Below are 15,000 nucleotides of genomic sequence, written 5' to 3' on the forward strand. Positions count from 1 at the left end.
AATTAGAAGTTGAAAGGCCAAGATGGCATGAACCCCAGTGAAAGTAAAGTGAAAATATAGAATACAATGAACAAAGAACAAACATAGTATTGGTCTATAGAGTAAAATTGTGATATAGGCCGAGTATATCTCTTGTGTCAAACAATAGTCTCATTTTAGAACAAATTTTTGAGTTATATGAATGTGCGTTTAAAACTGAGGGTAGAATTATGGAAAACCTACAGTAAATGATCCATCCAAGGAAGAAAATTAAAAAAGTTATTGCGAAAATCTTAATCAGTGCATCGTTGGGTTTAAATTGAAAATATTGATTGCACTGGATATTAACGCAAAACTGAAAAGGTTAATAGTTGTTTCAAGATTCAGTTGCGACAATTTCTAATGGGCAGCAGGTTATACTTCCTGCTAAGATCGCAGCACTTTCGGACGTGAAGGTAGGACACGGTGCAAGTAAGATTAAAAGGAACCACAATTTCTACCAGTCAGAAGTCCGTGGAATAGTTGGCGATGGAGTCTCTTTTGGAACTTTTCTTTCAATGCATTGATTATTGGAAATAAGGGATCTTAAGGAGGTTATTCACAAATTACGCGAAGACGAAAAAAGGGAAGCCGAATTCTTTATTGAATTACGAGTTTGTACCAAGTGAATAGAATGATAGATTGATGGATGATGCAATGGTGAGGTGTATTTGATCTTTATATGGTAAAAGTAATGATAAGATAGAAGATAGTTTCAGTTGGTAAAGATGGGTTCTGAATGTGGCTTTGAATGTAATGGGTAGATTATTTATTGTGTATTGAGGTAAAGGGTACAAAGAATAAGCTAGATTTCAAATCTACACTGAAAAATTTGCCGTAAAAACGGTAAAAATCCTGAATAAACGTTATCAGAGATTGACCGTTTTAAAAACGAATATATTGACGTAAAGGAGTGATAGTACGGTCGCCAACCCATAACAGGTAATAACACAGTAAGGTATAAATTACGGTCGCCTGTATTTTACTGAAATACAACTGAGAACAGTATATTTTTTTACGGAAAATTTCTGATTAAAATTACGTTTTTTTTTTTCAACAGTGTACACAAGCTCTAGGAAATAATTGGGAGGTAGAAAGGTTCAAAGCTGGATCACAGGCTCAGAAGGGATGGTTTTAAGTGTAAATTACCAAGGGAAATGAGAGAGAGAGAGAGAGAGAGAGAGAGAGAGAGAGAGAGAGAGAGAGAGAGAGAGAGAGAGAGAGAGAGAGAGAGAGAGCTCTGATTATTTTTCACAAGTGCGGAGGATTCATGAAACGAAGGAAAAATATGAGTTTGGAATGAGGACTGAAAACGGAGCTAATAAATGGTTCACCATGCATTCATCTATGGATTTCATATTACTAATTTCTTATAATTAAAAATTCAATCATCAAATAATCAGTCAAAGATTTTTTTCTTAAATGACTTGGTAACAAAAGCTATATTATCAGGAGAAATCTTCTTTTAGTCACTATTTTTTTCTTTAAAAACTTGTAACTAATTTCCATATTACTTAATGTAATATAAATTCTGGAATCCGTAAACAGCCTGTAGCAATAACTGTGCATTCTACAAACTCAAGTACAACTATCCTAGTCCCCCAAAGTGTTATCTGGCTTTTATTAATTTTCCCAATTCTGACGACTTTTCACAATAATGCCAATTTAATAAAAACTTACCATAGGTTTTGCTGTGTCAGTAATTTCCTTGATCTGTTTGTGGGACAGTGCCTTGTGGAAGCTCACGATGGATGGATTAAGACTATGCTCCTCGACCATAGCTGGCATCAGGATCAAGTATGGAGATCCTCGACTTTCCAGTCGGCACCTAAGTCTAGCTCTCTCAGCAATACTCTGGAACAGCACAAGTGAATACAGTGGACAAATAAAGTAAAGGATGACATAAAATGAATTACAGTAGAGGCTTCAATTGATATAATGCGTGATAGGCATATATTAAGTATTATAGTCCCATTAGGAAAAGTGAAAAGACTTGGTTAAAGTTTGTACTTTCATCTTATTGGTGAAATTGACTGGCTCACAAATATAGTAAATATACAAGTATATCATGTTTATACAGGAGAATGGGATCCCTAAACTGTCAGTTTCTTGACTCTCCCAGATATGTGTGATTTTAGAAAAGAGGATGATACAGGATTACTAGAAAAAAACACCATGGCTTAAATTTAGAATGTGGCCTTAGGTTCTGGCGATTAAAAAGGATTCGACGACATTCATTTGGGAAAAATCATTAACATGATTATCTTGGTATCCAACTGATTCTTTGACATAATTTAGCCAGTGGGCAGCCAAACCATTATTAAAATATCCCCTGGAGACAGTCCTCTTACAGTGTTTCATGCTGACAAAAGTACCTTTAGATGTTTGACTGACATAAAACAAGTTACATTCTGAACAAGGAATACCATATATTACGTTATTGTCATTTCAAGAGCCATTCTTAACATATTTTTCAGTGCCAAACTTTATTCAAATGATGCTATTAGATCTAGTTTCATCAAAAGGGGTTTCGTCTAAAGAATTTCATGGAAAGTTCCCGTAGATCTATTTATAAACTTTCTAGAAAAATAATTTGGGATAGCTGAGATTAGTGGCAATATATTCAATTTTAATAAACGCATCTTCTATGTATTCAGGGTTTCATATTTTCAGTGCCATGAGCTACGTAGAGGAAAAAAGAAACTTTGTATCTTTAGAATGACCTGAATAGAAATAGAAATACTATACAGTATTGGTTGGCTTTCTAAATATCGAAAATTGAAATTTGTTATTGTGTCTAACAATCAAAACGTGTTAACACGGGATACAGTAATGTTATTTTCTTCATAAATTTAATGTAGATTTTATGGATGGAACAAATGAAGTAATGATAGCAACAAACGCCGCAAGATCAAAATTTTCGTTTAGATTATCCAGACATTCACCAACATAAGGACGCTAAACAACTTGAGAGGCCCTAACTGAAGGTGTTAATCTAGTCTAGAAAAAGAATCCATACATATGTTGTATAAAAGAGGTGGCCAAGGACTACCCATAGCTATCCCAGACACTTTATCTTCCCACAGACCGAATTATCTGGCCTTTTCTTTACACATTCTCCTCTTTACTCATACACCTGTCATAGTCTATTGGGAATGTTCCTGCCTGACGATCTGCTGGACTGGGGTTCGAGACCCGGTAAAGCTCGATAATTTCTTGTATTGTCTGCAACCTCACCATCCTTGTGAGCTAAGTAAACGGTTTTGGGGGAGGCCATAATTCTACCTACAGAGTCATCAGCAACCATTGCCTGGTCTTTGCTTGTCATAGCTTGGGCCTTGGGTGGAGAGGGGCTTGGGCGCTTATCATATGTACATATGCACATATGTACATATGATAAGCACCTCTTTTAGGAGAAGGGCACTCTAGGATCCATCCAATATTCTCTGTTTTTGGATAGTGCCATAGCCTCTGTACCTTAGTCTTCCACTGTCTTGGGTTAGAGTTTTCTTGTTTAAAGGTGCACTCAGTTTTCTCTTCCTCTTGTTTTTTATATATTGCGTGTTTGGCAGGCTCAATAGAAATGCCAAGGATACCTTGTAGTTTATCAAGATGTTGCCTTTTTCCTATCCATTTCCTTATCTTCCACTACATGTTATTCATTTTCAAAACCATCGTTACTCTCCTATATCTAGTTGAAATGAGTATCCTGGAGGGTACTCAGTCTTGTATGGTATGTTGGCTCCGCCATGTTGAGCAATTTTATCTGATATTTTATCTTTTAACCCTTGGGTTGTATTTTTTTTCTTGTATAATCATATACACATTGTTTTCTTTATTATTTTGCTAGGTTTATGTTGAAATATGATGACGCCTTTTTATTCTTTTAAATGCATATTCTTCCTTGAAAAACTGAGCAAAATCCAAGACTGATGCATCCCATACTTTGCCAGTATCATCTAGGGTACTATAATACTTATGGTCTACAAGACAATATTAGACGACTTAGAGTTGCCTCCAGGCAGTATGATATTCTCTTAATGTCCAATACTTCGGTTTCTCAAAAGAAGGATTTATCTGGTGGTAGGCTTAAAAACATTTGCATGTATTCCATCTATCGGAATCCAGATTTGAATGATTCTATCTTTGACTATCTTCTTACCATTAAAAGAAGATTATAGAACGGCCTCTTTTGTGCTTGTTTGTGATTTCAATGCTCACCATAGAGAATGATTAAAATCTGTCTCCTAACGACCACCAAGGTTTAAGAGCTTTAGACTTTTCTTCTGAATTAAGCTGAAGAAAACCATAAGTGAAGTTATTCATAAGTCTGGTAATTGTTTGGACCTAGTATATTCTGATTCCCCTGGTGCTATAATAAGAAAGATAGGCCTTCCTGTTGGGACGTCTGATCAGGCTCTGAGCCTCGATTTCTATAGTAATAAGAACTGAACATCCTATCCCTGAGTGTTAAACTCTTGTAAGACATATTCAAAATCTTCAGCACAGCACATTTCCATGGAATTTTGAGTAAAGCTGGGTTGAACCTGTTGTTCTCTTAAATAAAAATCTAGTCTACATATTAGATAGGGGTATCCCCTCTTGTGTGTACTAAAATAATTAATGAAGGACACATCATTGTTCAATGGTGATTTTAGACATGCTTATTTGGATAAACAGGATGCTTATTATAATTTGAATATTACAAATCAGATTTGACTTAGCATATCTATACTCAGCTAAGAGCTGTTGCTATGAGAGGTTATGCTTCAACTGAAAAGAAATAAAATTTTACCATAAAAGAAACCCTTTCTGGTAAAACCCAGGCACACAAAGGGCGGGCTACCTTCAAGTCCATACTCTTAGGTATAGACTTAATGCTTCTCCTTTGCTTAAACTAGATTACTCTGTTACTCACTGCCCAAAGGAGAAGGTACCCGTTTTGGCAGATGTGTTTAACACTAAGCAAAGTAACGAGAAACTCTATCTTCCGTAATCTTGTGTTTCTGAAGCTAAACTAACTAGTTTAGCTTTTTCGGCCCTATGAAAAAAAAAAAAACTTTTACTGAATCTTAATGCTTATAAAGGTGTAGATCTAAATGGTATTTATTCCTTGTTTTATTTTATAAAAACAGCTAATTTCTCAGCTTCCAAGTCGTAGGTTTTTTTTTTCTTTCTTTTCTTTTTTATTGCAAGTTAGCAAACGTTTTTTAATGAAAATTTTATGTCACCAAAGATACTATAGTTACTAATAGATTTCATATTTGTATTCTAGTTGGAACAAATGAGTAATGGTTAAATGATTGATGGAGCTCCGAAGCTCACAGCTTCTTAGAATATTGAGACCTAATAAAGAAAATTTTATAATTTACTATGAAATTATGTCCACGACAAATTTCAGCAAACCGTAGGCTGTCCTCTTCTGTATGCTTGACGGACGTAGGAAGATTTGTGCGCAATGTCAGAGGGTCAGTGAGTAATTCTCTTTCCTCTCTCTGAGTTGAAATTGGTACCTATGAAATGAAGAAAAGAAGAATCAGGGATAATATTTACTAACAGAAAATACATGGCAATCAGCCTATGACCTTATTCACAAATTTGATCCTGTTCTCTTTCGACAGTATTATTATAAGCACATTTTACCAATTCATACCAATATAGTGAATATGCTTGGTGATGAGCAACTTATTATTGGCCTGGTAAATTTAAAATGTTATTATTATTATTATTATTATTATTATTATTATTATTATTACTATTATTATTATTATTATTATCATTATTATTATTGTTGTTGTTGTTGTTGTTGTTGTTGTTGTTGTTATTATTAATTGCTAAGCTCCAACCCTAGTAGGAAAAGCAGGATGCTATAAAACCAAGGGCTCCCACAGGGAAAGTAGCCCAGTGTGGAAATGAAATATGCGAATAAAATACAAGAGAAGTTTAATAACAATAACAACATTAAAAATAAATCTTTCATATACAGACTATAAAAACTTCAAAATAACAAATTAAGAGAAATAAGATAGAATAGTGTGCCCGAGTGTGCCCTCAGGCATGAGATCTCCTACCCAAAACTGGAAGACCATGGTACAGAGGCTATGGCACTGCTCAAGAGTACAGAACAATGATTTGATTTTGAAATGTCCTTCTCCTAGAAGAGTTGCTTACCAAAGCTAAAGAGCCTCTTGTACACCTACGAAGACGAAGAGGAAAATAGCCACTGAACAATTACAGTGCATTAGTTAACCTCCTGAGAGAAGAAAAATTGTTTATAATTTCACTGTTTTCAAGTGAATGAGGAAAGAGGAGAATGCGTAAAGAATGTGTCAGACTATACTGTGTATGTGTCGGCAAGGATGAAATGAGCCGTAACCAGAGAGAGGGATCCAATGTTGTACTTTTTAAACTACAGACATCCCAAATGTATATGATGGTCTAATACAATAATTGCCCTAATGGCCTAAGATTCTTTCTTGCCTTCAGGCAATTGTAAAATGGAGGCTGGAAGTTGGATTTTCATGTCTAGATATGTGAAGCATAAAACATGATGAAAAATTTATTCAATTTGAAATATTGCATTAAATATCAAAGCCAGAAGAATTTGTTATTATCAAGACCAATATGTATACATATATGCATATATGTATATGTATGTATATATATATATCATACATATTTAAACATATGTATGTATATGTATTTTGTGTATATATATATATATATATATATATATATACATATATATATAAATATATATATATATATATATATATATATATATATATATATATATATATATATATATGTGTGTGTGTGTGTGTGTATATATATATACATATATATGTATCTATATATACATGTTTATATATATATATATATATATATATATATACACATATACATATAATCATATATATGTATATATATATATATATATATATATATATATATATATAGTTTATTATATGACATGTCTGTTTTGACGTTGTTTCTTATTTTAGAATGATTTATTGTTAATTTGTTCTCTTCATTTATTTATTTCCTTATTTCCTTTCCTCACTGGGCTATTTTTCCCTGTTGGAGCCCCTGGGCTTATAGCATCTTGCTTTTCCAACTAGGGTTGTAGCTTGGATAGTAATAATAATAATAATAATAATATATATATATATATATATATATACATATACATATAATCATATATATATATATATATATATATATATATATATATATATATATATATATATATATATATATATATATATATATATATATATATACATACATATATATATATATATATATATATATATATATATATATATATTTATATATATATATATATATATTTTATATAAATGGTTTTGGTTTTTCAAATCAGTCAAAAATACTCTTTAATATCAAATTTTCTCTGCCACGGAATCTTTTCTAAATAGCCTCATGTCTATTTCTATCGGTTATACGTTCGATTCCTTAGCAAGGATGAAATATTTTTTATTAAAAAAAAAATTCCCTATAGATCTGAGATCACATGACAGAGTAATTGTGATATGATAGGAGTATTTGTGGCTTTTATATATATATATATATATATATATATATATATATATATATATATATATATATATATATATATATATATGTATGTATATATTAACTTATGCATCAGAAACTTGGAGCCTTACTAAAGCCTTAAAACATGAGCTAGTTACAGGTTAAAGAGCTACGGGAAGAATAATAAAGGGAATAACAATAAGAGACAGAAAAGCAGCAAAATGGATACGTGAGCAAACATATATATATATATATATATATATATATATATATATATATATATATATATATATATATATATATATATATATATGTGTGTGTGTGTGTGTGTGTGTGTGTGTATATATATATATGCATGTATTATAGCCACGAAAGGAAAAATGAAAAAGACTTGATTGGAGTTAGTACTTTCATCCACTCAGGACATTATCAAACTCAGCAATGAGAATACATATGTTGTTGTTGGGGTATTAAAGCCAACACTTGTTGTTGGCACGGGCCTTTACCTTGGTTGGCCCGTAGAGGAAGAATACATATACAAAGACATCGTATTTATACAGGAGAAGAGGATCCAACAGCTGTCAGTTTCTTAATAATACCGGAGAAGTCAGATTTTAGATAAAAGGATAATACTGGATTAACGGAAAAAAGACCTGGGCTTAGATTCAAATTTCTACCTTGAGTACAGGAGATAAAAATGATTCAACAATATTTCTTTGGAAATAGTCATTTACATGGATTACTTTTTCCGTCTTTGACCAACCAATTCTGTGACTTGACCCTAGCCAGTGGGAGGCCAAGGCATTATTAAGAGAACCCCTGGAGACGGCCACCTGATGCTGTTTTAATCTGACTGGTATACTTTTTGATGTTTGGCCGACGTAAAATAGGTTACACTCTGAACAAGGAATGCTATATATTACATTATTATCATTTCCAGAACTATTCTTAATTAACATGTTTTTTAATGTAGATTTATATTTAAACACTATAGCAATGTCTAGTTTTTTCAAAAGGGGTATAACATCTAAAACACAAACATGAAATGGCAAACAAAGCATATTATTAATTGTTTCCTTCCTCTCTAATTGGACACTATAAAATGTTTTCTCAGCCTCCAATTAGAGAGGAAGGAAACAATTAATAATATGCTTTGTTTGCCATTTCATGTTTGTTTTTTAGATGTTATACCCCTTTTGAAAAAACTAGACATAATATAATTGTACATTAAAAAACATGTTAATTAAGAATAGTTCTGGGAATGATAATAATGTAATATATAGCATTCCTTGTTCAGAGTGTAACCTATTTTACGTCGGCCAAACATCAAAAAGTATACCAGTCAGATTAAAACAGCATCAGGTGGCCGTCTCCAGAGATTCTCTTAATAATGCCTTGGCCTCCCACTGGTTAGGGTCAAGTCACAGAATTGGTTGGTCAAAGACGGAAAAAGTAATCCATGTAAATGACTATTTCCAAAGAAATAATGTTGAATCCTTTTTAATCTCCTGTACTCAAGGTAGAAATTTGAATCTAAGCCCAGGTCTGTTTTCCGTTAATCCAGCATTATCCTTTTATCTAAAATCTGACTTCTCCGGTATTATTGAGAAACTGACAGCTGTTGGATCCCCTTCTCCTGTATAAATACGACGTCTTTGTATATGTATTCTTCGTACGGGCCAACCAAGGGAAAGGCCCGTGCCAACAACAAGTGTTGGCTTTAATACCCCAACAACAACAAGTATATGTATTCTCATTGCTGAGTTTGATAATGTCCCGAGTAGATGAAAGTACTAACTGCAATCAAGTCTTTTTTCATTTTTCCTTTCGTGGCTATAATACATTTTATATTCATCACGTGTCAGCTTTCGTGATTTTTACATACATACATACATACATACATACATACATACATATATTTATATATATATATATATATATATATATATATATATATATATATACACGCACAGTATATTTGATAAATACGACAGAACTCTAATACAATATATCCTCCAAGAATCCTGGCGATGACATACCTGCCATCCAATCACTAGCCTGAAGGAAAAGAGGCCTATGACTGAGACCTCAAATGAACAATGCCTAGCAGTTATGGAGCTCAAACAACAGTTACAGTATTGCTGCTGTTTTTCTGTCATAAAGAACTCAATCATTAAATGAGTCAACAGAGAGCAGTCTCTCAACTTCGCGGCATACTCTTTTATATCCATGAAGATATAACACATGATATTATCTTCATCTTTTTCTAATATATAGAATTCCAATCTTGTTGCCGAATATCACTAATAAGTTATTTCATACTTGGCAAGACGGCAGTACAAAAACAATATGATTACTCCAAAGACGTAATTTGACTGCAAACCCTTTTGCTATTGTCTTCCAGCAAAACTGAACCTTCTACGAGCCTCTACTTTTAATGATTTAAAGCCATTCTAAAATTTACAAAACTAATGGATTGATTAAATACATTAATTTCAGTGAAAATACGAATCTTTATCACTGTCATTAGTAAAATTGGCCTTCTCCGTTACACTCATGTTGTAAAGACATACACTGATAAATGGGGTGCACTCCCTTAATTAAAAGTACCAATACAGTCCAGATCCAATGTATAGGCTATGATTTGGAGCTATAAGTTAAGAGTAGTATTAACAACCTGATTCTGTTATGGATGTCCTAAAAAGCTCAAATATATTCTATGATGCTGTTCTATAAACCAGTGAAGTATTGGAAAAATCAAAATCTCTGAAAGTTTTTGGGGAAGGGTAAGTGGAATCCTAGAAGGAAGCACTTCACTCCTGGAATAATTAAAATGATTCAACATATGTTTCACTCTGAATCCATAATTCTTTGGAGCTTTAGATTAAGCTTCATATTATCCAGATAGGTATTTTAGCGGGTAATTTGAAATGGATGTAAGTTTCGAATTCTTTGGGAAATATACAAGCATTAGATTATAGAAAAATATTGATATAAGTCCAGAGATAATTCTCCTACATCAGCTAAGAGACTTGGGCTGGAGGATGATTAAAAAACACCAGTAATGCATTTAATGCACATAGACCACTGTAGATGAGGAAATGACTTCACTGTATGGAAAGTGTCTAACAATCTGCTCCCAAAAATGTAGGCTATGAACAAAGACTTGATATGTATACTTAAAATCTGCAAACATTCTACTTCAGTTTCATGAGAAGTGAGAGTGAAATCAACTTGCAGTCGAAAGTTAAACCCTTAATTTTTTTTTGAATGTAGGGTATAAGTTGGATGGACTGTGTCGGGGGTGACCTTCGATCGGGGGGATTGACCGGTGATGGAATGTGGGACGGAGGTAGATGGAGAACGCTGGCAAGAAACATCTACCCCACATAAAAGTGGGAAAAGGTGCAGACAAAGAATAAGACAAAGAAGAAGGAGGGTATAAATTGATTTTGTTTACACATGGCTGGCTATAGGTGAGTCTCACGAATGTTGTAAGAAAAGAATGACAATTCCTTTACTTGTTAAGAAATTTATACCATTTGATTCTGTTCCTTTATTGATTTAGTTAATTGTAAGGTAATGTTTCCCTTCACCTGTAGCTATTCCTGTTCCTCTAAGAAGAATTAGAAAGGTCACCTACAATGACTGTGAAAATATAATTTGAGATCCCAGAAGAAATTCCCATCTATTACCAATACAAATAGAGTAGCGCAGAGCACGTTGCCATGCTGAACAGGTGATAGAATAATTTTTTTCTAATGTTAATATAGGCCTTGCAATTATCATCTTTAAATAGTTAAACTATGGCAAGTTCCTATATTGTTGGGTAACTGTGGTTATGCAATATTCTGTTGAAAATGCTTATACAAGTTTGGTGTTCTTACTCAGATGTTATTTGATTTTGTATGGAAATCATCAAGGTCAGATCTGGATCATATCAGGAAGTTGAGAGCATATTTACAACGATATTGGTAACCTGGGGAATCTTTTGATTTTTGGGATATACTCCCCAAATGCTCACCCAATGAATGGCACACTCTCAAAGGACATATTGAATTAACTGTTAATTTTGAAAGTAGTTGGTGGATTTGAAGTATACTTACTAGTAATTATACTAACTTTCCTGCAAATGGCAGGTGGAGGAAAAGATGATGGTCGATACTGATGTTGAGCTACTTTGATTTGTTATTAAAACTGTTCTGTATTTCTTGTATAGTAGGATTAATTATTCTGTCCAATTTTTGTGACTATTAATACATTCCTAATTTTATGCAAAGCTCGAATTTATGATTACCACCAAAGAACGGGTTGTTAACAGAACAAACTTCATCATCATCATCATCATCATCCGTTACTAATCCACTGCAGAACAAAAAAAAAAAAAAAGAAAAAAAAAAAAAAAAAAAAAAAACAGACATATCCTTCCGCTTGCGTCTGTTTATGGAATTTATCACTATATTGGCCTTGGAATTTATATACCATACCACACCGCAATCTTTCTTACTACGCCAATCCGTCGTCTCCTCTTCCTTTCCCTATTTCTTTTGCAATCTCCAGGGACCCATTCTGTTATTCTTGATGTTAATCTATTATCTGTCATTCTCATTATAAGTACTGCCCATGTCCATTTCTTTTTCTTTCACGTTGCTATAATATCCTGTACTTTAGTTTGTTCTCGTTTCCATGTTGCTCTTTGTATATCTCTCAGTGTTATTCTCATCATTATTCTTTCCATAGCCCTTTGTTCTAAGGCTTTAGTAAGTCTCCAAGTTTCTGATGCATAAGTTAGAACTGGTAGAACCCTCTGATTCAATATTTTTCTTATGAGATTCCGAAAGCGACATTCTACCTTCCATAATTTCATTTTGTTTATCAAAAGTTCTCTATCCCATGCTTATCCTTCTTTTAATTTTGGTCTCGTCTCCTGAGGAAACACTTACTATCTGTCCTAAGTACGTACTGTATATTTATTGAAAATATATAGAGGTTCGTCCATAACCCTTATCTGTTGTCTCTGCATTTTCATTGAACATTATATTCGTATTACTCATATTAAGATTATCTTAGTTTTACTCCTATTCCTTTTCAGTCCTATATTTCTGCTTTCTCTATTTAAATCTTCTATTATCTTTACCAATTCCTTCCATGTTTCATTAAACAGAACTATGTTAGTTACAAATCGGTATTCCCCATTTTCCCAATCTAAAATTTTAAAAACTTCTTCTTGGCATGCTGTGAATAATTTAAGAGAGATGGGGTCTCCCTGTGTAATTCCTTCCTCAATCAGAATTTTCTCACCAGCTTTATGTAGTTTTTGAATTGCTGTACTTTAGGTATAGATATCTTCAAGTGCTCTAACATATGATTCCTCTATTCCTTGTCTTTGAAGGGCTTTCATTACTGCTGTAGTTTGACAGAATCAAAAGGTTTCCCATGTATGGAATTTATAGACATAAATACCATACATAGTGGTTTGTCATAATCTGTTGATTTTTCTATTAGCTGGTTGCTCATTTGGTTGATTACTTTGCCTGAGATGATCTTTGAAAATATTTTATATATCACGGAGAGTAAACTTATTGGGCGGTAATTTTTCAGGTCTTTTGTAGATCCCTTTTTTTGTGAATTAGTATAATAATAAAGCTTTTCCAACTATAGGTATAGAGGATTCTTGCAGACATTTTGTGTAAGGTTCGTCCAGTTTTACTACGATGAAATCTCCTCCATTTATCATAAAATCAATTGTTATGTCATCTTCTTTTTATGCCTTTTAATGCTTTCTTTACTTCTCCTACTGTTACGTTATGTACTGCAATTTCTATCAGTCCATCTCTATTGTTGTCAATATTTCCATTTTCATCCTTTAAAGCAAACATCTCTTGATCCCCTGTTTCAAATCTTCTTTTCATCAATTTGATGCTTCTTCCTTTCTTTAGAGTTTCCTAAATTTTGGTCTTATTGTGTTTACGAATGTCTTAGGTTTTTGTTTGTTTATTTTTTGGATAGTTCTGCTAATTCTCTTTCCTCTCTTTCGGACTTTACCCTCATTTCCAATCTTTTCTCTATTAGGGTTTTGGTCTTTTCTGATAGTTTTCTTTGATCTTGTTTAGGAACTTTTCCACCTATCTCTCGTGCTGATTCTAATACAAATTTTGTTAAATTACTGTTAATCTTTTCTTTACTTACATCCAATTTATCATGTAGCTGGGAGTACCTATTTTGTATTTCCAAACCAAACCCATCAGATTTTTTTTATTATAGGAGTGTTTATTTTTTTTCTTGAAATTAGTTTTATCTTTATTTCCTCAGATCTAAAAAAAAAAATTGTCTCTCTCCATTCATATGGTCGCTTGGCTTTAACTTGTTTATCAGTGTTACATATTTAACGAAATTAACTTATCAGTTGGAATAAAATGTATTCCGTTTTTCGTTTATCCATTTTTCATAAAAAAAGATGTTCACGATTTCAAGATTTAAAGTTTCTTCCAGCAAATTCTAGAAATTCTCCTCTGTCATTTCTTGTGCCTACTCAGAATTTACATACTCTCTTCTTTTGACCTACTTTAGCATTGGAATCGCCCAAAATAAACCAGACATTCTTTATTTAAAGTGCACTCCAGTTGTGTGAATAACTCAATCGAGAAGTTGATGGGTTTATTAATACCTTGGAACTCTTCTTAATCCCTTCTACTACAATCACTTCCTTAAACTTAGGCTGCACTGTTAAAAAAACGTAATTTTCATCGGAAATTCTCCGTAAAACTATAATGTTCTCAGCCGCGTTTCAGGAAAATACAGGCGACCGTAATTTTATCTTACTTTGTTTCTATCTTTTGCGGGTTAGTGAACGTAATATCACTACTTTACGTCAATATATCCGTTTAAAATATGGTAAAGATTCTGGAATAAATGTTACCAAGCATTTACCGTTTTTTAATGCAAATTTTTAAGTGTAGCATGGTATGTCAAAGCATTAATGCTGTAATGTAGGTGCACGTTGGTTATTGTTATTTTTAATTACTAGATGACTGTCTGACAATCATCTAGCCAAACTCATTACGGCAGTTAGAACAAACTATTAAAATGCAAATACATGACAAAGTAATGGCCAGGGTATGGAAATGAATATATTTACCGGTACCAAGAGCCTAATATTATTTTTTCCTATTATTGATGCAAGGAGATTGTCTCTCACATTGGCTATGACATCACCCCATGTCTACTGCATGTGAGGGAGCTCATGAATCAACTTAACCCCACCATCATGGGTGATGTTGTCAATAGGGAGCAAATAAACTTAACAATTTGTATATTTTCTAAAAAGACCAGTTTTTGTACTACTACTGTCCTAATAGTAGCAAATAAATCAAGAGGTCTTTATAGACTGTATCTGAAAAAATATATATGATTTTTTCCTTGACT

General features: G+C 32.9%; 1 protein-coding gene across 2 annotated transcripts in view; it reads right to left on the reverse strand.

Moving 5' to 3' along the window:
- The window catches only part of LOC137657068 (prolyl 4-hydroxylase subunit alpha-2-like), a 166,923-nt gene that overhangs the window by 48,156 nt on the left and 103,767 nt on the right, over positions 1-15,000 (reverse strand). For both annotated transcript variants that reach the window (XM_068391430.1, XM_068391431.1), the window contains exons 8-9: positions 5,391-5,531; positions 1,699-1,872 (exon numbers count right to left, since the gene is read on the reverse strand). In XM_068391430.1, the coding sequence (XP_068247531.1) occupies positions 1,699-1,872; positions 5,391-5,531 (315 nt within the window). The remainder of the gene's footprint in view (positions 1-1,698; positions 1,873-5,390; positions 5,532-15,000) is intronic.

Source organism: Palaemon carinicauda, chromosome 18, assembly GCF_036898095.1.
Source record: "Palaemon carinicauda isolate YSFRI2023 chromosome 18, ASM3689809v2, whole genome shotgun sequence".
In the NCBI taxonomy this organism is placed as follows: domain Eukaryota; kingdom Metazoa; phylum Arthropoda; class Malacostraca; order Decapoda; family Palaemonidae; genus Palaemon; species Palaemon carinicauda.